The sequence below is a fragment of the Sebastes umbrosus genome, chromosome 19 (assembly GCF_015220745.1).
Source record: "Sebastes umbrosus isolate fSebUmb1 chromosome 19, fSebUmb1.pri, whole genome shotgun sequence".
Classification (NCBI taxonomy): Eukaryota; Metazoa; Chordata; class Actinopteri; order Perciformes; family Sebastidae; genus Sebastes; species Sebastes umbrosus.
The window spans coordinates 16,077,363-16,099,878 of NC_051287.1; the positions used below are offsets into that span (position 1 = coordinate 16,077,363).

General features: G+C 40.5%; 3 protein-coding genes across 4 annotated transcripts; 2 read left to right on the plus strand and 1 right to left on the minus strand.

Annotated features, from left to right (window-relative positions):
- The first annotated feature begins 1,248 nt into the window (after nucleotides 1–1,248).
- On the plus strand, nucleotides 1,249–4,399 carry LOC119478227 (ints3 and nabp interacting protein). Its single transcript, XM_037752801.1, has 4 exons — nucleotides 1,249–1,595; nucleotides 1,842–1,923; nucleotides 2,847–2,934; nucleotides 3,811–4,399. Exons 1-4 carry the CDS (start codon nucleotides 1,571–1,573, stop codon nucleotides 3,907–3,909), a joined length of 294 nt encoding a protein of 97 aa, XP_037608729.1. The 5' UTR covers nucleotides 1,249–1,570; the 3' UTR covers nucleotides 3,910–4,399.
- Nucleotides 4,400–5,522: 1,123 nt separating this feature from the next.
- Nucleotides 5,523–10,077, minus strand: LOC119477688. 2 transcript variants are annotated; one of them, XM_037751774.1, is made up of 7 exons: nucleotides 9,762–10,077; nucleotides 8,427–8,741; nucleotides 7,807–8,001; nucleotides 7,539–7,665; nucleotides 7,157–7,330; nucleotides 6,160–6,351; nucleotides 5,523–6,021 (listed from the first exon to the last, which is right to left on the minus strand). In XM_037751774.1, the coding sequence occupies exons 2-7, from the start codon at nucleotides 8,727–8,729 to the stop codon at nucleotides 5,714–5,716; spliced, it is 1,299 nt and encodes a 432-aa protein (XP_037607702.1). In that variant the 5' UTR covers nucleotides 8,730–8,741; nucleotides 9,762–10,077; the 3' UTR covers nucleotides 5,523–5,713. The 2 variants fall into 2 exon arrangements, with proteins under 2 accessions (XP_037607702.1, XP_037607701.1); XM_037751773.1 differs by having other exon boundaries at nucleotides 7,539–8,001; nucleotides 9,762–10,076.
- Nucleotides 10,078–12,075: 1,998 nt separating this feature from the next.
- LOC119478643 (sorting nexin-18-like) lies at nucleotides 12,076–22,514 on the plus strand. The gene is made up of 4 exons (XM_037753519.1): nucleotides 12,076–13,774; nucleotides 14,264–14,557; nucleotides 15,377–15,759; nucleotides 21,363–22,514. The coding sequence occupies exons 1-4, from the start codon at nucleotides 12,996–12,998 to the stop codon at nucleotides 21,587–21,589; spliced, it is 1,683 nt and encodes a 560-aa protein (XP_037609447.1). The 5' UTR covers nucleotides 12,076–12,995; the 3' UTR covers nucleotides 21,590–22,514.
- The last annotated feature ends 2 nt before the right edge of the window (nucleotides 22,515–22,516 follow it).

Consider the following 22,516-nt stretch of genomic DNA (forward strand, 5'->3'; position numbering starts at 1 on the left):
TCACGTGATTAGCAACAGCAACGAATGAAATTCTATTCAAAGATCGTCTATTGTGAAGATGAAGTGTTATTGAAACTATAGCATGTCGAAAGTTTTATGAAAAAAAAGTCATAGTATAGTTGGTTGATCATTTTAATGCAATAAATGTCATAGTATAGTATGTCGAAAATGTTATGAAAAAAAAGTCGTAGTATAGTATGTAGAAAACTTTCATTAAAAAAGTCATAGTATAGTATGTTATCCCTGCTCATAGCACAGCACAACAAGGAAACATCATCTAAAAAAAAATCAGTCAGCATAAAAGATATATTAATACAAATACAAATTAATTATTTATTTTTAAAACAACTGAAGGTCTAGAAAGATGGATTTTTTTTGCCATAGAGACAGCTGTTTTTATTTCTTTTAGTTTTAGTTTTTTGTTGTTTTTTACATTTATCCTTTGAAATTTCAATATATTGTTATTAATTGTTTTTAATTTGTTTGTTTGTATTATATTATATTCATGTTCTTTTCAAATATCTATATATTGTAATTTGCTTAATATTGTGAAGATCAGTCTTACTAAAACTGCTTATCCCTGCTCATAGCACAGCAAAACAAGGAAACATCATCTAAAAAAAATGAAGAAATATTAATAAAAAATACAAATTAATTATTTATTTTGAAAACAAAAAACATTCTCAACTGAAGGTCTAGAAAGATGGATATTTTTTTCTCCTTTTCCATAGAGACAGCTGTTTTTTGTTGTTGTTGTACATTTATCCTTTGATATAGCAATACATTGTTATTAATTTTTTTTATTTGTTTGTTTGTTTTATTGACACAACAAACATATTTTTACTTCTTTATTTTTTTCTTCCATTTACATGCATGTTCTTTTTAAAATATCAATCTATTGTAATTTGCTTAATGAATTGTATATATGTATGTATATGTTTCTGTTTTTATTTTATTCTTTTTTAATTTTTAATTTATTATTGAATTGACGCTTTGGCAATATTGTTCACCTGACAGTCATGATCAATAAAGCAAATTGAATTGAAATTGACAGCTAACAGTCATTGTCACTAAACTATATTTTCCCGTACATCTGGACTCCAACGTGGACCTCCTTATTATGATACCTTGATTCATTTAAATATCTGAAAATAATGTTTTTTTTGGGTAATGATGCTCCTTTGATAGCCCTGTTCTCTTGGTTCTTCTTGATTGTGGTTACCAGAAATAGGAGCAGAGTGACAACTCACGTTTTTACTCCCTATCTAACGCATGCATCGTAAAAACCGGTACTTGCTTTCAAGAGGCAAAATGCGACTCATCAATCGTACATAAGCAAGAGTTTTATCCTCATTTTAATAGTTACAGTTACAGTAACAGTAACACGATCTGTGTAGTTTATCCAGCTCCAGTTAAAGTTACATTTACCACCCAGTAATCGTTGTCCGTTATCCAACCAGGGCAACATTAGCCGGGCGGAAGGAAACACAAACACAAAAGACCTTTAGCTTTCATAGAATACCTTTGTGTGGTTTGTTATTTTCACCTGTCTCTTGCTACCTGCACCGACATGGCTACTAACCCTCCAGGACAAGGTAAATATGTTTTGGGGACAATAGATATTGGTATTGATCGTCTCTATCGAGCTGTAGCATACCAGGGGCGTAGCTGCGAATTCCGGCCCCCTGGAAACACTCTGCTCTCTGGGGTTCCCCCCTTGAGGAAATAATAGCTAATTGGTTGCCTGTCATTAGATTAATTAAGTGATGTTAGCTGATTACATAATTGTCTCATCCCTCTCTGTCTTTCTGTCTCTTCCTTTTCTTATTTTCTCCATCTAGCCTTCCCGAACAAGGCACGGGTGGCGATACTGGCCGAGCTGGAGAAGGAGAGGAGACGGCTGATGAACACTCCTGGAGCCAGGTAGGGAGAGCAGCATCCAGACCTGCTGGAGGGTAACAGGAGTCTCAGTCACAACCTGGGAGAAAACTTTTTTTTTCTCAGTAACACTGATCTTCACTATATTAAGCAAATTACAATATATAGATATTTAAAAAGAGCATGCATGTAAATGGAAGAGAAAACAATAAAGAAGTAATTAATGTTTGTTGTGTCAATAAAACAAACAAAGAAATAAAAAACAGTTAATGTCAAAATATTGCAATATCAAAGGATAAATGTAAAAAACAACAGAAAACAAAAACCCAGCTGTTTCTATGGCAAAGGAAAAAAAAATCCATCTTTCTAAGATAAGATAAGATAAGATGAACCTTTATTAATCCCCGGAGGGAAATTCAAGTGTAAAAAGCAGCATCATCAGCAAACAGAGTGAAACACAGGAGAGGTAAAGGTATACAAAAATTATAAAAACAATAATAGAGATATAAAAGATACAGAGTGAATGGGTGAACATAGTGTGTACAGTCTGTCAATAAATAAATGTAGTATGTACAATAAATACATTTAATATGTACATATGTGCAGTCTATAAAGTGGTATATAGGATGTATAGAGTAAAGTAAGTGTAAAGTGCACCAGTGGTTAGTGTCCAAGATGGTTGCAGAAAGTGCATGTTTAAAGGCAGATAGTGCGTGTTTAAAGTTCTTAAAGTACTCATAGTTCTCATATGGGGGTCAGCCTTGGTTGTGGAGCCTGATGGCTACCAGCATGAAGGACTGACCCAGGCGCTTTGTGTTGTGCCGAGGGGGGATGAGTCTGTGGCTGAAGGTGCTCCTCATCTTGACTAGCTCAAGATATTTATATGACTATAAATATAAATACTTAAATATATATATCAATATTCAAATCAGATTTATTTCCCCCTTGCCCTGTCCTCCTACTCATAGCATCCCGCTGTCCAGACCGAGTCTGAAGGAGTTCAGGGACAACGCAGAACAGCAGCACATCGCTGCCCAGCAGAAAGCTGCCCTGCAGGTGAGACAAACACATTTAATGCATTAATTAAAACAGAAATCAAAATACTTTAAGTTACTCATCCTAATTTTACATATATATATGTTTTGATTATGTTGTTTATTCTGTTGTCTTATTCAAATCCTAATAGTACATAATGTAAATATCCAGTTAGGTTTTCATTCGGTGTCGGTGACTTTTCCTGTGTTTGGCTTCATGATATTTAAGATTCTGAGAGATTCTGCAGTTTCTAACTGATGCAGGAAGCATATTTCTTGTAAATCACAATCATAAAGGCACCCGTACTGAGTCATGTTTGAATACCAGCTCAATAGCAGTCATCGCCCCGGCTTGAATAGAGGTCTGAAAATCATTCAGAGAGAGAGAGGTTTTGAGGCAACATGAAGCATCTTACAGAAGTTTAAAGAGGCTCGTCACTGCATGGAGTGGCATTAAAGTCTCAAAAATAATTTTGCACACAAAAAAAAAAACTTAAAGTTGAACTGGCAGTTCCCACATTCTCTAGGTAAACATGTTTTCTACATGACCGAAAGCTAGTTAAAGTAATTTTGGCAAACATGGCAGAAAATGCTGTTTTCAGCCTCTCAAATATGGAGATTTCCTGCGTTTCTCTGTTTTACATCATATTAATCTGTATATCTTCGGGTTTTGGATTTGACAAAATAAGACATTTAAAGACATCCCCTTGGACTTTGAAAAACTGGGATGGACATTTTTCCAATATTTTCTGACATTTTTACAGACCAATCGATTAATCTAAAAAAATAATCGGCAGATTAATCGATAACAATTAGTTGCAGCCCTAATGTGATTATTAAATGGTGAACGTGGTCAGTAGTAACACAAACATTTGCCTACCTGTGTCTTCTCTTGCAGCATGCACACACGCACTCATCGGGCTTCTTCATCACTCAGGACTCCTCGTTCGGGAACCTCATCCTCCCCGTCATCCCACGCCTGGAGCCTGAGTCTTGACCTTTTGACCTCCTGCTCTCCTCCTGCTGAGACAAAGCTTTCAAACGACACACGTGCACACCAGACCCACCTCTCTCTCTCTCTCTCTCTCTCTCTCTCTCACTCTCTCTCTCTCTATCTCTCTCTCTCTCTCTCTCTCTCCCAGTGTCTCTCTTTTAAGTCTGTGATTAATGGACAGTTGTTTGTCATGTTGTAAACAATCTCAGGGGAGTGTGAATCTGTCATTTTTACATTTTCCAGACCCAACAAGTTGGCTGCTGAATTCTAGGAAAGCTTTCAAAAAACAGTCGGAAGAAGGTTCCAGATAGCTGTGAGACATCCTGCGCAGGGGGCTAAAAACAAACTCTGCAGAAATACTGTACATGCTATCCTGCTCCGTTGCCTTTCACCACACTAATCCATTAAAAATGCACATTTTGTCAGGCTTTTTACATTTGTAATGGATTTGTATCGATATTTGAATAATAAAATTGTGACATTATATTATAAATATTGAATTGCAGTTTTTACTTTTGCAAGTATAAAGGTCCACACGCATAGTCCATAGCTATGTTCACATTATAGAGTGCTGCAGGAGTGAGTCCTAAAACCTGGAACTGAGTTAACATTTTAGCACTTTCAGTTCCCTCGTCTGGAAGTCAAAGGGTGTTTTGAATGGGTTTTAAAGTGATCCATTTTCAAAAGGGAAAAAAACATTCCTTCATCCACGGGTAGGGTGTTACGTGAGAAAGGCAAGTGTGCTGATACTTGTTGGTGTCTTTGTTCCATATTGATTTATAGGATTTGAGGATTTATATGTGTAACCATCTACTTGAGTGCCTTACATTGGATTTTGGACAAAGTCATATTTTTTTTCCTTTCTAAAATGAAAGAAGACTTTCTAAACTTCATAATGCTCACTCTTTTTAGTAGTTTTATTGTGAAACAGCACACAAAACAACACACGTGACAAAATAAATACCCTATATTAGAAAACATTTGTTGAGTCACTGAACCATGAAGACTTAAAAGTCCGTCATTTATCAGACTGTTTACTAGAACATTAAATGCAGAGCCACTGAGTTATAAAGTGGTTTGAGTGACCAACACAGAATTATTACAATACTCATTGTATATCTGTTTTTTTTTCAGAAGTTAGAAATAGATTATAATGCATTCTGAGCTTCCGTGACTGCCGTTTCAGTTGACTGTCCCGGAAAAGCTAAGAACAGGAGCTTATTCTTTCCAAGAGTCGCAATTCATGGAATGTAGTGCATCCATGTGATGATCGGAAGCACACGAGATTGTGAAAAAGAAAATCACAAAGACTTTGCCATAGAATTCCTGGAATGAGTGATAGAGGATCACAGACTCAGATGGTGTAGTATGTAACAGTAAAAATAAGAGAATCCAAGGGTGGGCTTTCTTGTTATATGTACAAGAAAGCCGCTGTGGCTCAGAGGGTAGAGCAGGTTGTCCACCAATCGGAAGGTCGGTGGTTCGATCCCCGGCTGCTCCAGGTCACATGTCGATGTGTCCTTGAGCAAGACACTTAACACTTAACCCCAAATTGCTCCCGAAGACATAGCCATCGGTGTGTGAATGAGTATTTAGATTAGATCCTGATGGGCAAAGTTGGCACCTTAGCAGCCTCTGCCATCAGTGTATGAATGTGTGAATACTGACATGTAGTGTAAAGCGCTTTGAGTGGTCGGAAGACTAGAAAAGCGCTATATAAGTCCAAGTCCATTTACCATTTTACAGGAAGTGTGTATTGTTGGCCTCCGATTCAGCCAGAACGAGCCAGTCGGTCTGTAAATGTTTGTCACTTTGACACAATGGGCAGCAGTTCGCCTTTCGCCTTCATCATTTTGATCTTGACCCTAATGTTGTCATCCATCGCCTGTCGGCAGCGGTGGGCATAATGTGCCAGCGTCTCCTCTTTCTCATCCCACGGCGCCAGCGCGTGAAACACCTCCGGAGCGGACAGGCTGAGCTCGGCTATGGCCGCCGTGCGGGAGATGGTGTTGCGGTCCACGCCGACCCGGTCGAAGGCCACCTTCATGGAAACGCTGCGGCGGAACTCCTGGAGGGCTGCCATGTAGCGCGCTATTACACCCACCACGTTTTTCACTGGAGAGGAGAGGGACACATTAATGCAATATTTAGTAACAACCATACATTCTACTTTATGGGTGCTTATAACCACAGTATGACAGTGGTGTCAGTGTCATTGTGTGGTTATTCTTCCTTGTTGCGTCATGTCCTTACTCCTGACTCGGGTGTTTTCTCCGTCCCGGCTCCTCTTGCTCTTCAGGGTCCGGTTGCGGTCCAGAGGGTGAAGCTCCATTTCCTCAAATGAGTCAAACAGCGTCGGCGAATCGACCGCTGCCACGTCGTCAGAAGACGGCATGTGTGAACTTCCCGGTTCCATTGGATTAGAGCCACAAAGCCACCTCTTCTCTGGAATCAGAAATAGAAGTATGACCACTCTGAATTTGGTTAAGATACCAAAGCTTGGAGCACATGGAAAATAACTTTGGCGTTTTTATTTTGTTCTCATTTTGATTTGAGTTTCTTGTAGACATTTAAAGTGCTAATTTCCTGTTTAATGATTTATTTTACTTCTTTTACTACTAAGTTGTTTTATTACTTTTTTTTCTTTTGCATCTATTTTATAAATATTTTTCATCACTATGTGAGGCACTTTTGCATGATAGATTCTACACAAAAATAAATGTGATTTTATTTAAAGGTGCCGTGTGTAAGATTTTAGCGGCGTCCAGCGGTGTGGTTGCAGATCGCAACCAACTGAAACTGAAGCAGAAATAAATGCTGCAGCTTCTCAAAACGAACAGAGCTTTCCTGTGTCATGTTTCCCGGCGGCTGAGTGGACCGACGGGGGTTAACTCCGGAGCAAGTTACATTATCGACTCCGGCAAAAAGCAGGAAAAGTTAGCAGAGTGGATTGTCTGTTCTGGGCTACTGTAGAAACATGCCGGCCGGCTCCGCGAAGAGGACGAGCTCAGTATGTAGATATAAACGGCTCATACTAAGGTAACGAAAACACAACGATTTCTATTTTCAGGTGATTATACAATAAAGAAAACATAATATTATATTCCATTTCTGCCAATAGATCCCCCTAAATGTTACACACTGGTCCTTTAATTCACTGTAACAATATATAACAGTGTAAGGGTGCAGCAAGCAGTGCTGGTACAGTCGCTGAATTCATCAACAGGTGGGTTTTCAAAGCGAACTCTACCTGGCCGCAGTTTGTCTTGCAGGAAGTCACAGATGAGTTCGGCTTTCTTGGTGAGTTCGTTCTGCAGCAGCTCTTTGTCCTGCTTCAGACTGGAGATGATCTCCGTCATCCGCTGGTTGTGGCTGCGTTCTGCATAGAGCAACGCTCGCAGCTTCTCCAGCTCATTCTGTACCCCTGCAGATTTACACCCATAAAGAAACACGCAGACAGTGAGCAACAGGAAGCCACTGACAGTTAGATACAACACACGTATACGTTGGGTATGTTTCGTATCATATCAAATTCTTTTAAAGATGGGGACAATATCTGGAATAACAACTTTGATTCCTTCTTGCAGGCTCTGTCTCTGCGGGTCTTTCCTAGCCTAACAACAAAGCTGTACCTGCAGTCTTCTCTGTTGTCACTGTGGCTGAGCTGCATGTCTCGGCCTGCTCCGTGGTCCCTGTCATGCAGCCGCCTCCTCCGGGCGGCTCCATCTCTGGGTCCGCTGCTCCCTCACATCCCGGATCCTGCTTGTTAGGCAACAGTGTGTGTGTGATTTGAGAGTGCGTGTTTGCCGCTTGTGAAACATAGTCTGCCAATGCTAGCCCCGTGCTAGCTGTGTTAGCATTAATGTCATAATCCTCTGCAGAGGTCAGTTCCTGCTTGACCTTCTTCCCGGTTCCTGCTCCTCCTGGTGCCACGCCTCTCTTCCTGGATGGGCGGGGCTCGTAGTCGCCGTCGCCGTCGTCGTCTGTGGCCGACGAATCGCATCCGGCGGTGTCAAACCGCTGGCTGCTGAGCTCCTCCTCCTCCTCTGATGCTGCTTCGTTAAGGCAGAGGTCACATGACGCCCTCGCTGTCACCTGGAAATTAAAGTTACAGACTGAATCTCCATGTCTACCATGTGCCATAATCTCTTGTTTCAAGTCATCTTCAATACAGCCTGATGTTCATTTAGTAAATTATGGTCCCATTTAGAATCAAATAGACCATAAAGCAGGGTATGCTTTAGGGCGTGGCTACCTTGTGATTGACAGGTCGCTACCACGGCGTTGTCCGGTCTGGAAGTTGTCCATGTTTTTGTCTTAGATTTTTAACCCTTTCACAGTGTGTTTTCAGTTCTTGAAAGTTAATTGTAACATTTTTGGATACAGCTTATGCCAGTTTATTGCGCCATTGAAACTGCATTTGAATATCTTGAAGTATTAAAGCTGTACTGAACACCTCAAATTAAAATACTCTCAAGTTCAAGATTATACAGACAAAGTACCTCAAATGTCTACTTTACCTTATTGGACGGACGTCCTCCAACAAACCTCTGCTGCTGGCCCTGGCTGGTGTTCGCTGAGCCTCCGCAGCCGTTGCTATGGTCACTGAGGGGCCAGTGGTAGGCGTGTCCTGCACCACAACCCCACACGGCAACAGGGACGCTGCCGCCGTGGCGACCGGGCTCTGGTGTCAGCACATTACCGTGGGATCCGCAGGTGAGGTGCTGCAGGCTGGGGATGAGGTTGCAGATGGTGCCGTGGCTGTGAGCCCAGCGGACGAGTTTACACAGACTGTCAGAGGTGGTCTGAACCGGGTCGGACATGATAATATGAACCTGGAGAAGAGAGATGTTATGTTATGTTATGATTTGAGCATATTTTGTATGCAAATCTCCCTTTAAAGGTCCCATATCGTGCTCATTTTCAGGTTCATATTTGTAATTTGTGTTTCTAACATAACATGTTTACATGCTATAATGTTCAAAAAACACATTATTTTCCTCATACTGTCTGTCTAAATATACCTGTATTCACCCTCTGTCTGAAACGCTCCGTTTTAGTGCATTTTAAATGGAATTGCAATGGAATTGCAATGGAATTGCGTTGCTAGGCAACACTTTGGGTCCATGTTTACTTCCTGTCAGCTGATGTTATTTACATCCACTGCAACAGGAAATAAACTGGGACACATTTAGAATGTTTACGTTTAAAACGGTGTAATGATCTAAATATTGTATATTTGTGACATCACAAATGTAATGGCTTGTTTCAAACACACAATTTCTGAATACGGGGCTGTGTGTATTTCTATCTATATATTGAGCGTTTTGAAAGTTTAACAGGATTTATATAGCACTTAAACCTGCTTTATAATATAAAATACATGAAAATCTCACTTTTTACAATATGGGACCTTTAAGGTACATTTTGAACAGATAAAAAAAATGTGCAATTAATCACGACTAACTATGGACAATCATGCGATTAAATAATATTATTATTAATTAATATTAATATAATATTAATATTATTATAAATGTATTATACTGGAGAAACATGGCAGCTGTCACATGAAATATAGTATGTATCCATGGCAACCAGTAGAGAATTAGTGAGAAATAAAAGTGACAGTGCTTAAGGATGTGATTTAGTGTTATTAGTTTATCCTGTCTCACACTCACACAACTATAACACACAGCTGGATAAAGTGACTTGTACCTGCAAACTCTCACTTAAAACTACATTCAAACCATCATCATTGTTCATCATCAGACTGCTTATACATGTCTATCACATCAATTCATCAGACATTGAGAACAAAGCTCCGACACTTCATCAACATGTCTCATATTTACCTTTTGTTTTTGTTACTGAGTTCAAAACAATCCAGCTATGAGTCCCTGAGGCAGGTTTCACATCATCACATGGTCCTCATGTATCACTGCAGGTGTCAAACTGAGACGACTATTAACCGAGTTATCACGCTATAATAATGTTTGATGAGATATCGTGAATATCAATGTACAGTATTTGTTTAGTTAAAAGCCTACATCTCTTTGTCTGGAAGGTTTAACATCGACAGAATCCAACGTGAAAGTCGCTTCACTGCCTCCTGCTGGACGGGAGGAGGCTCTGCTGTCTCCAGTCACTGTGTGATGCTGTAACACTGACCTCTAGTGGCCGGGATGGGTCAACGCACCATACTATTATATTATATTATATTATATTATATTATATTATATTATATTATATTATATTATATTATGTTATGTTATGTTATGTTATGTTATGTTATGTTATGTTATGTTATATTATGTTATATCATATTATGTTATGTTATGTTATGTTATGTTATGTTATATTATATTATATTATATTGTATTGTATTGTATTGTATTATGTTATGTTATGTTATGTTATGTTATATTATATTATGTTATGTTATATTATATTATTTTGTATTATATTATATTATTTTATTATATTATATTGTATTGTATTATATTATATTATATTATGTTATGTTATATATATTATATTATATTATATTGTATTATATTATATTATTACATATATCATATAATTATACATTTTTATTTAATGTTATTATTATTATTTATTATTAAATTATATTATAGTTTATGATATCTTAGCATATTATATATATTATATGATATCTTAGCATATTATATATATTATTCTCACTGTGCAATATCATTTTCCACTTGTGCAATTTTGTTAATAGTCTGTTTATTGTCAATACTGTATATACTGCTCCTATTTTTATACTTCCTTCTATTTAAATGGTTCATATTTTGTTACGCTTTGTTTAGCTCTTTTTTACTGTGTTAGCTGATGCATCTTGTTTTTTGCACTATTCCCTTTGCTGCTGTACACTGCAAATTTCCCCGCTGCGGGACTAATAAAGGAATATCTTATCTTATCTTATTATGTTATATTATATTATGTTGTGTTATATTATATTATATTATATTATATTATTACATTACATTACATTATATTATATAATAATAAATTTTTTATTCAATGTTATTATTATTATTATTATATAATATTATAGCATATTATATTTTAGCATATTATATTATAGCATATATAGCAAATTATTGTATAGCAGATTATAGCCTATTGAAATGCAGGTTTTTTATTTTTAATTAAGCCTCTTATGCCTCAACAAATGCAGAAATTGCAGAAATATTTTGGGGCAATCAGATGAAAGAAACACATATTTGCGATATGATGAAGTTTTGAATACGGGTCAAATTTGACCCGAGGAAAACAGCAAGGTTAATTCGATTTAGATATTAATTGTGAGGCAGTTTACAGAACTAGATTTAGGGTTAGGTGGCAGGGGGTATTTCGCCTAGGACACCAAAAAATGCTAGAGCCGGCCCTGAATGCACTGCGTAATATGTGAGTTGCATTTGCACATAAGCCCATTGAGCGTTGTGTTAAAATATTTCAACGTAGAAGGGACATTTATGACAATTAAAGCTGCATAGAACCCTAAGTAAAGAGCACCTCCAGATCATATTTGAGGTCATAAAAAAAAACTCAGATTTATTGAAATATGTATTTATTATCTATTTTATTAATTTACTTCATTATATTTTCATTGTAAATATATAGCCTTTTAACTTCATGTTTAGCTATTTACTGTCAATTAAGATTCTGTATAATATTTTTTACATTATTATACACTGCCTTGGGGGAAGCTTCTGTGTTGTGTGTATACACTCAATAAATATATGTTTATAAAAAAAGACTCCAAAAATACTATATATAAAATTCTTTGTAATATATATTTTTTTCCCACAAAAAGTTCAATTAGCCTACCTCCAATAAATTAGAAAAATGAATGATAGATATTTGTGAACTTGTGAAATTATTGGTTAATAATGTTCAAATAATGAATAATAGCTTATAATTGGGATATGATTAATTCGATTTAGATATTGATTTTGAGGCACATTCATGGTGCAGTGGATACAAATATATGATGGAGTTTTTAAAATGAGGGTTATTTATTTATTTTTTATTTTATTCATTTACTTCATTAAATTTTCATTGTAAATATATAGCCTTTTAACTTCATGTTTAGCTATTTACTTTCAATTAAGATTTTGTATAATAATTTTTACATTATTATTATGGAAGCTTCTGTGTTGTATGTATACAATCAATACAAAAAGACCCCAAAAATACTATATATAAAATTAATTGTAATATATATTTTTTTCCACAAAAAGTTCAATTAGCCTACCTCCATTTTTTTTTTTTAAATTGAATGATAGATATTTGTGAAATTACTGGTTAATAGTGTTAAAATAATGAATATAACCTATAATTAGGATATGATTAATTCGATTTAGATCTTGATTTTGAGGCATATTCAAAGAGCAGTGGATGACGTGTCGATAGCCTATAGAACAGGACGATGCATGTATATGATGGAGTTTTTAAAATGAGGTTATGTGGGTTTTTTTCCATGCATGAATTCAGTGACTTGACTAAACTTGCTGCTGGCTCCACCCTCCGTTACTCAGCCAGTCTACTACGTGTTCGGACTGGAGCTGCCTTCAACTTACAAGCATCTAAGGGAGAGAAAGAGAGAGAGGAGGAGAAAAAAAGGACTTTCCCCGGCTGTGATCTGGAGGAATAAAGCAGCAACTTCGTCAACTTTAAACTATAACCGGCATCTTCGCTCGGAGAGAGGATCTCCTGTAAAAACGAGTTTCCTCTCTATTTTCCGACTTGGATGAAGTTGCGCATGGAAACAAATGATACTTGAGAGGAGCGGAGAGAGAGAGAGAGAGAGAGAGAGAGGAGGTGGGTGTCGGGTACAACCCTGTGTGTTTCTCTTCTTCTTGTTCTTTTATGCATGGATCTAGGACACAAGTTTGATGTTGACAAAAGTGGGAAAAACTATTGTTGCTGCTGTTGCCATTGAGTGATCTAAATCTCCTTGGAAGTTTCAGAGAGATCAAATTAAAGGTTGAATAAAAGAAAACTTCTTCTTGAAGCCACAAAGACAGGAAACAGAAAAAAAAGACACAAGTGCTACAATTATGGCGTTAAAGGCCAAAGTGTTGTACGACTTCCACTCTGAAAACCCCGGGGAGATCTCCATAACAGAGAATGAGCTGGTGACCCTGTTCAACGAGGAGGAGCTGGAGGGCTGGCTGGAGGGGGAGAACGGCCGGGGGGAGGTCGGCCTCTTCCCCGCCTCCTACGTGGAGATCATCAGGGACCACATCACCTCCAACGCCACCAACAAGAACGGCGTCTCCTCGCCAAAGCCGACCAAAGCCCCGACGCCCACCCACACATCCTCCTTCGCGTCCTCGGACACCCAGTCCCAGAGGGGACCCGGGGCCGGCAGCGGCGGTAGCGCGGGAGGAAGCTTCCACACCAGCCAGGGCAGCGATGACGACTGGGACGACGACTGGGACGATGCCTCTCCCGCGGCCGACGCGCCTCAGGGTATGGGAAGCTCGCCCCCGTTGTACCCGGTGACCACCTCCTTGCCCGGGCGTCGCGACAGCGCCCAGCAGCATCAGCAGCAGGCCAAGAGCTCGGCGACGGTCGGGAGGAACCTCAACAGGTTCTCAACCTTCGTCAAGTCCGGTGGGGAGGCCTTCCTGCTCGGGGAGGCCTCTGCTTTTGTGAAGGACGGGGACAGGATCTGCGTGGTGATGGGGAAGCACGGGCCGGAGTGGCAGGAGGATCCGTATCCGTTCATGTGCACCATCGACGACCCCACCAAGCAGACCAAGTTCAAAGGCATGAAGAGCTACATGTCCTACGGCCTGACTCCAACGCACACCAACGTACAAGTCAACCGCAGGTATAAGGCCGTCTTCCTCCTTCTCCTCCTCTTCCCTCTCTGGGGTTTCCAAACTGATTTCTTCACCGGATCCCCCGGCCCCCGTACACTTAAAAATAAATGTTTCTGCGGCTTTTTCCTGTGGCCGCAATTGTTCCCACAAAATTGCAAAAACAGAGCTGACTGTGGCCTTTTGCCCCCCAGAGTCCTCAGGAATCTCCTCTTTCCTTTCTGAGATTCCCTCCACTGCACCTTTTACATTGTTTCCCTGTCAGTAGGTCTGTCATTTCCAGCCAACACTTACTCCCTTACATTTCAGTTTCCACTTGTCCCTGCTGCTGGGAATAGTCCTTACACCCTTCTTTTTTCACTCCCTCTGGCTGCATTTTCCCGTTGTTTACGTCATTTCCTGAACTCCCTCGTTCCCATTTACCAAACCTTCTCCCTCCCTTTTCATCCACTCATACCTAAATCCTCCCACCTGTCTCGTCTTCCATCAACCCCCTGCAGGTATAAGCACTTTGACTGGCTGTACGCTCGCCTTGTGGAGCGCTTCCCGGTCATCTCAGTGCCCCACTTGCCAGAGAAGCAGGCCACCGGCCGCTTCGAGGAGGACTTCATCTCCAAGCGGAGGAAGGGGCTGATCTGGTGGATGAACCACATGATCAGCCACCCCGTGCTGGCACGCTGCGACGTTTTCCAGCATTTCCTAACGTGCGGAGCCGACGAGAAGGCCTGGAAGATGGGCAAGAGGAAGGCGGAGAGGGACGAGCTGGTCGGGTCTAATTTCTTCCTCACGATCAGGTAGGAGGCTGGGTTATGAACCGCTCTTCTGTTTTTTATTACAAGCTTATAAAAAGCTCTGAGCGCTGACTGAGAAGCCTTTGATCTGTTGGATAAATAAACGTATGATGTCAAGCACTTGCGGTCCAAGAGAACAAGGGCGTCCTTCTAGAGTCACCATTTTCCAACAGCATTCAGCAGAGAAGGAGAAATCCATTGTAGAAGAGGCCTAGAGATCAACATCTACACCAATAAAGAGCAGGAAATAGACCAGAATGTAATGCTGCTACAACACAGATCGGCCCCATGGTTCTGACCTTCTTTACTTGAAAAGGATTCGCTCTGCATCTATAATCAGCCACTGAACATATCAAATTACAGGCCAGTCTCTGGAGATTGGAAAAGGCATTCTGGGAAATGTAGGCAATTAACAGGAACACTTAGTATTGTAATACTTTCCTATTCAATTGTCCCGCAAGAAAACTACCCTGGGAAGCTTGTAATGTTATATTTTTGTTCATAGCATGTCAAAGAGGAGTTTGTGGTGCTGGGTTACATCATTGTATTGTGTCAGATGTTCCTGTTATTTTGTCCACCCACTGTAGACTAACAGTGGAGGATATTCGCCCTTCAGCAAGACGCTGTTATCAGTTTTTCTTGTTTCACTGGGCTGTAACGGCAAGCTTTCATCATAGGGAGTGCCTGATAGTGAGAACAAGATAACAGAGGACTAGTACATAAAGATGATGTCATGCTTTCATTAAAAAAAAAATCATTAAGGACTTTCAGAATAAAGCCACAAAGTCTAAAAATGTCTGTCTTTGTCATTCTTTCCTTCAGCCCGCCTACCGTCCCCCTGGACCTACAGGAAGTCGAGAACAAGATCGAAGGCTTCAAGACCTTCACCAAGAGGATGGACGAGAACATCGTGGTCGTGAACACCACCATCAACGAGTTCGCCCGTAAGCAGATAACGGGGTTCAAGAAGGAGTACCAGAAAGTGGGACAGTCCTTCGCGCTCCTGGGGCAGGCGTTCGAGCTGGACCAGCAGGCCTACTCGGCAGGCCTGAACAAAGCCATCGCCTACACCGGCGAGGCCTACGAGGCGGTGGGAGAGTATTTCGCCGAGCAGCCGCGCCACGACTTGGCTCCCATCTCTGACCTGCTGGATCTCTACAGAGGACACCTGGCCAATTTTCCTGACATCATCCATGTGCAGAAAGGTGGGGAAGTGTGTGTGTGTGTGTGTGTGTGTGTGTGTGTGTGCGCTCTGAAATCAGAACCACAATGTTTGCCGAATAGCAAAAATGTAAACATAGCAAGCTCATTTGCATACACACTTATAATAATGTGTTCCGCTTTTTTTTTTCAAATGGTAACGCCCACTCAGCTGTTGCAGAAAGCAGTGACGTAGGTTACCAAAGTCAGCCAATCGATGCTAATCAATAAGGTTATGAATAATGTGAACGCTAGAACTATCTGAGTCAAAATTAGCTGTGCGAAGTTTGGAATAACTGAAGGGGTTAGTTGGGATTTTTTGAAGCGGGGTCGTATGTATACTCCTCCGTTCTGCGAGGTAAAATTACTGTTTTGTGAATTGAGTCTGCTCTGGTCTTGAAGACCGCGATATAGCGGCTTCAGTTACTGTCAGGACGGGCTGTCTGACGGCGAGGTAAAGCGGTTGTGGATGGGAGCAGCAGAAAAACTTATTTTAGCTACCTAAAAAAACAATATCAGTTTAATTGTACGCTATATTTAGAGTATTTTCACCACTTTATCTTGCCATCAGCCATTATATCTCGGTCTTCAAGACCAGACCAGACTCCATTCACAAAAACAGTAATTTTACATCGAGGAACACAGGAGTTGTTGGTCTACCGCTGCATTGATCGGTTAGTTTGTGTTATTGTGTGACTTTCTGATCTGAACTAACGTAACGTGACCGCAGCAGTGCATTGCTTAGCTTCCATGACGGTACACTGTGTGCTTCTCCAAACTGGGAGCGTGACGACCTCCATCTAAGTTACTCTATGTAACTAATTAATACACTGACTATAAGGCTGTACATGTAGCAACGTCATCATGCAGAAACCTGCGTCAGGTCACATAGGAAAATGTTTTTAGAATGGCTTGGGGAAAATAGCATTTTGACACTAAAACCTACATACTTTTACTAAAATATGAATGTTCGGATTTGAATGCATAAGGAACACCACTATGAAGCTATAGAATGATATAAAAACCTCCAAAAAACAAAAAAAATAATGGACTTGCCCTTTAAAATCTTAATCAGAGTCTGAACTCTTTAACACGCCTACGTTGCCACTCAATTTTTCATGACATAGTCTGAAAAAAAGGGAATTGTGCAGAAGTACGTGAAAAGAGTTACTGATAAAAATGCATTAAACCTCCCAACATGCTTGCAAGATATTAAAAGAGATGCAGGACCTAGGTCAGAGGTCAACGGGTTAGCTTCAAATGGAGCTGATAGGGACTGAGTGGTCAGGACTCATGGATGTCTCTGCAGGGCGGAGGCTTCTCGCTCCCCATGCTGCAGGCAGTATAATCTCCTCTGCAACAAAAGACTAGCACAAAAGGGATTTATTTATTTTCACTTGGATTACAAAATAATTAATTCCATTTCCAAACACCATCCAGCCTGCAGCCTCCCTTATGTATTAATCATGTCGTTATAAAAGCAGATAATACACAGAGAACCAGATTCTGACTGTTTCCACATCTGTTTTCATTTACCGAATCGTCAATCTGGGGCGAAAACTGAAACCCACGGTCCATTGTAACGCTCTGGGTACTGCGAGAGCCTGTACTCGCTCACAGGAAAACACAGAAAAACACACACACACTCTCACAGACGTGTACAAAAGGACTTGCCGAGGAGTTAGCTTGTTAGTTGCCTCCAGGTTGGGAGGAGGGAGTTGCTCCTGGCACGCAAAGGCCTGACGTTTGCCAAACGTAGAGGCACTGTTTCTATAGTCCGCTGAGCCCCGTTCTCTAGACACAATCGCAGCTCCCAACTATAGAAACACAGTCTGAATCCCAACAGGTCCTGTGACTGACACCTACGTCACCTACTTTCTGATTGACAAGTAACACATTGTTTCATGTCCCACAAAGAGCGTCCAACTTCTAACAACTCTGAACATTTCCCTCACTCCTGCTGCACTGGAAGATACCGCTCCTATTATGAGCTCTGAGTAATAAGGTTAAGTTTAAATTGACTATTTAACTTCAGTAATATGTGAAATGAATATTAATATGCGTCTCAGTGGAGCATGATCTCATGAAAAAGTTGTGCTTACTTGTATGAAATGGGACAATGTACAAAGAGTAATGGGTCATAATGACTCTACCAGGCAGGGGAAACCATAGACTGTATATAAGAAGTGGATTTATTCAAAGTGACGTCACCCATTGGTTTGTGAACTGCCGTTTTGAAGCCTTGAGTTCGGTATTTTGAACGTCGCCATCTTGGCTTTTTGCAACCAGACATTTTTAGACGACCAAATTGTTACAATTAACTTTCAAAGGGTTAAAGGTCTAAGACAAAAACACAGACAACTCCAAGATCGGAGAACGCCGCGGTAGCAACCTGTCAGTCACGAGGTAGCTACGCCCTAAAGCTTTATGGTCTATTTGACTCTAAATGGGACCATAATTTACTAAATGAACATCATGCTGTATTGAAGAAGACTAGAAACTAACGATTGAGACCATAAACTCATGTTTACAATGTTTACTGAGGTAATAAATCAAGTGAGAAGTTGGCTCATTTTCTCATAGACTTCTATACAATCTGACTTCTTTTTGCAATCAGAGGCCCCCTGCTGGCTATTAGAAACAATGTAAGTTTAAGGCACTTCCTCTTTGGCTTCACTTTTTAGACCCAGATGTTGTTGCCCACTGGGGGAAACATATGCTAAATGAAACCCAAACCTTTGCTAAAGTAGTTCATCATAACCTTAATTAAAACAACTTCACCTTATCTTAACTCTCAAAAAGTGACCCAAACGCATATCATTTGAACTCATAGTATTGTCATAGGATATGATATCATCATTCCTGCTTTCATAGGAACTCACACAAAGTAATGTCATCATCATTCTTGGGTACCAAAATGTCTTTCACTTCTGGAAACCGTAGCTAGCAATGCTTTACAAGAAAAAAAAAGATATTTATAGTATGAAAAGGAACAGCAGTGCTTCTTTCTTTCTTTTATTTAAAACATACAGACTGTATCCCAAAATCTTGGATCCATACCAAATTCTGATCATTTGGGCAATGGGCATTGGTCAATTCATTCTTAGGGACATGACCTAACTTTCCAACATGTCCCGCCACTTAATAGGCAAACGAACTCAAAAGACCAAAGCGTGCATGTTTTAATTGGTAAACTAATTGATGAACAAGGTTATGCGTTGTACAAAGGGAGTCATTGACTCAAAGGCCATGAGAGATCAAAGCACAGACTCTGAGTAATGCACCACTGCTGTCACAGGAAACTTTTTTGTCTGCTGCTGAGTAACACAACCCCACGATGCAAAGTCGGCACTTCTGTCATAGTTGTGAAATAACTGCGTCTAACAAAAGATGGCTGGCTTGGTCACAGTTTCCATAACAGTCAATTTGGTGAATGATCCTCATTGAGAGAAAGATGCCTTCTAACTAAATAAAACATCGGATTACATTCTTTTGATTTAGCACACAAAGGAAAACCTGACTGCAGGTTTCATATTTCACATAAACTTTCATTCCTCTCTCCGCAGGCCTACATTCCATATCTATGTCATATAGAGCTCAACATTTCCCCAATAACAACCAAATTACAAAAACCATGGCACCACGGATTAGCTAGAAAAACAGCTGCTTGGCTCTTAAAGCGGACAGCTTTGTTGACCTAAATGCCCCCGTACAGTATCGTCCGACGTCGCCGGTTCTGTCTATGAGGACCAAAGGCTACATCTGATTTGAATGAGCGGAGAGATTCCTGGGCCTCTTGTCCTGTGTTGCCCTGGGACTGCAGGAATGCAAAATGGAGCAGTCTCAGGATTAGTTTCCCCTCCTCCTCTTTTCTTCTCCCTCTTTTCCTCCTTCCTCCCGGTGATACAGCGAGTTGAAGAGAAGGAGGAGGAAGAAGAAGAAGAAGAAGAGGGGAGGGGTGTGTGTGTGTATGTGAGAGGGGGGGTGCAGATAGTTACAGAGCTGAACAAGTTTCCCACCAGGGAACAGTACATGAGTTCAGATTACAGCTCCGTAATCGCCTTGGCAGCGAGGAGAGCAAAGTCCATGTTAATTTCAGTTCGTTAGTGTACTTGTGCAGATATACTGTGTATGAGAGAGAGAGAGAGATTTAGAAAGAGAGGTCATCGAGGTCAGGGAGCTGTGCCAGACTACAAGCAAGCTCATCATTTCCTCCACATGTTGCCATGTTAGAGCCAAACTTTGAGTTCCTCTTCATCCATTTCTTCATGGATCCAAACTCTACTACTTCCCCCATGAAAGTTTAGTCACACTCAGCTATTCTGAGTCACGACTGGGCGTTGGGTAACTTCAAGGACCCTGGAAAAAGTATGCAACAACCACCTCATTTCTCTAGTATGAAAAAATGTCATGGACAGCTTGGAGAATTTGGCTGCCTTTCTCCATTAGTCTTTTTAACTGTGCTAGCTTGTCCCATTAATGTTACTTCCAGGCTAGCTGCCGTCCCACTAGCTTCTGTAACAAGTGAACCATGTTCCCACCGTTTATTCTAAGATAAAGGAGTATTGACCTCAGCACTTGTTATTAGAAGTTGAACCCTTTATAGCCCCATTTCCACCACAGGAACTTTCTCACGAACCTTTTGAGGAACTCATTGCGTTTTGACCGCAGGGACCAGGGTCGAAATTAAGTTCCGGGGACATTTTACGGTGCCCTTTTACCCCCCCAAAAAGGCTCTGGTCGGGGGGTAGTACTTTTCATACGTCAGCAGACTAATTTACCTAAGACCACAGTGGAAACACAGACAACAGTGGACTGAAGGAACCTTTTAGTTCCTTGAAAAGTAGTTCCAGGGACTATAAAAGTCCCTGGAACTTTTGGTGGAAACCTGGTTTAAGACTAATAAAGTTAAACAATGATTAATTTGTTATACGTCATTGTGACTGTTTCTTCGAGACCCATATCCACTTGTTATCGGTCTCTTCTAATGTCAGATTTCCAACTTGTTAACTGTATATTCTCTGCTTCTTAAAAACATGTTTCTTCAATGTCTATTCTCATAGCTCGCCACTTGTCTTGTGGGCCTAGCTCTGTCCCAAGATAAAAAAAAGGAATTTGCCTAACAGCGCCTCCAAAGGTCTCTAATTAACATGTTATATCTGGTTTGTTAAATCAATACAAAAAACTAAATATAAAACCAAGAATTTGAGTTTTGTCATGTCAATTTAAGATAACCATCTCTTGGCTCTTAAATAACAGACAACCATGAGACTGGTATCAAAATTCTCATTTAGCTCTCAGCAAGAAAGCAAATACTATGAAGAATAGACAAGAAAACTATGTGATAAGGCTGCTAAAAACAGAAATATTACATAAAACATTATATATATTACATATCTCTTTTTTACTTAACCATTCCAGACAAATGGATTAAACTGTACGACACTGGTGAGCATGATTATGTTTCACAGGCTGCGTTTTTAGCATTTTTTCCTATGATTTGGTTTTACTTCTAGTTTTAGTTTGGCTCTATACTTTGTATACCTGCCCCACTTTCTCAGTCTTCTCCCTCTCATCCTTCCTCCCTCCCTCCACCACCTTTTTCCAGGTGCACTGACCAAGGTGAAAGACTGTCCAAAGCAGGAAGGTGAGCTCCACAACCGCTGCAACATCATTTCCTGCGCCACGCTGGCAGAGATCCAGCACTTCCACCGCACGCGCGTACGGGACTTCCGCTCGCAGATGCAGCACCACCTCCGCGAGCAGATCGGCTTCTTCCAGAAGATCACCGCCAAGCTGGAGGACGCGCTCCAGAGATATGACGAGGACCAGTAGGAAGGGAGGGAGAGAACAGAGAAGTTGGACTACAAAGGTCTTGAGGAAACTGGGGGGGGGCTTGAAGAGGGGAGCAGACAGAGATGATTGATGGGTTCGTCCTTCAGTAATGGAGAACATCTTAACGTCCTTTAAGAAAACTTTTTGATGCGGTGAATCCTGGGCCTGGTACAAGCATTGGAAGAAATATACCACTCTTTTAAAAAAAAAATGTAGGCCACTGGACTGTAGAATAACAACTTCTTGGATTATCTGGACGGCTCTGATGAATGTACCAGTAACAGGGATTTTGCTGACGCTCCAGGCACGTCTTGCAACTCAGCGGGACTGCGACAGATATTAAAAACAGCTGCTCACATTGTGACGGGGCTGCCTCTACATTCCCGGGTTTCAGGGTCACGTGATCTCTTTATGCCTCCACTCACCACTTTATGGAAAACCCTCCGTCCGGGAACACGGAACTCAGCAGGAACGTTGACACGAAAATCCCCAGTGCACTTAAAACTGGATGTTTTAATGATTGAAAGACAGGACTTCATGAATTTAATGAATTTTGTGTTTTTACTTGAATGACCTGTTCAGTATTGTTGCGACGGGACATGACAGTATGGAAGTGATTGTGAAAATGGAAAGAGGCAAAGTGGGCGTAATCTCTTCCGTTGACTGAGCTCAGTAGTTCGATTCCACCTACTTCTGATGTCTAACATCTGTCACAACTCGCATGCTGTCACATCTTTATTATGTTATAATTTGAAGCTCTGTGTTGTTCCGCATTTTTTGTTTATGCCTTGCCGGACCTAAAACAATAACTGATCTCAGACTGATTTAATTTTTTTTATCTGCTTGTTTTGAGAAGCAGCTCCGCAGTTCTATTTCTTTGGGTTAATGCAGGCCTTGGGTTATTAAAGAGGACCTATTCCCCTTTCC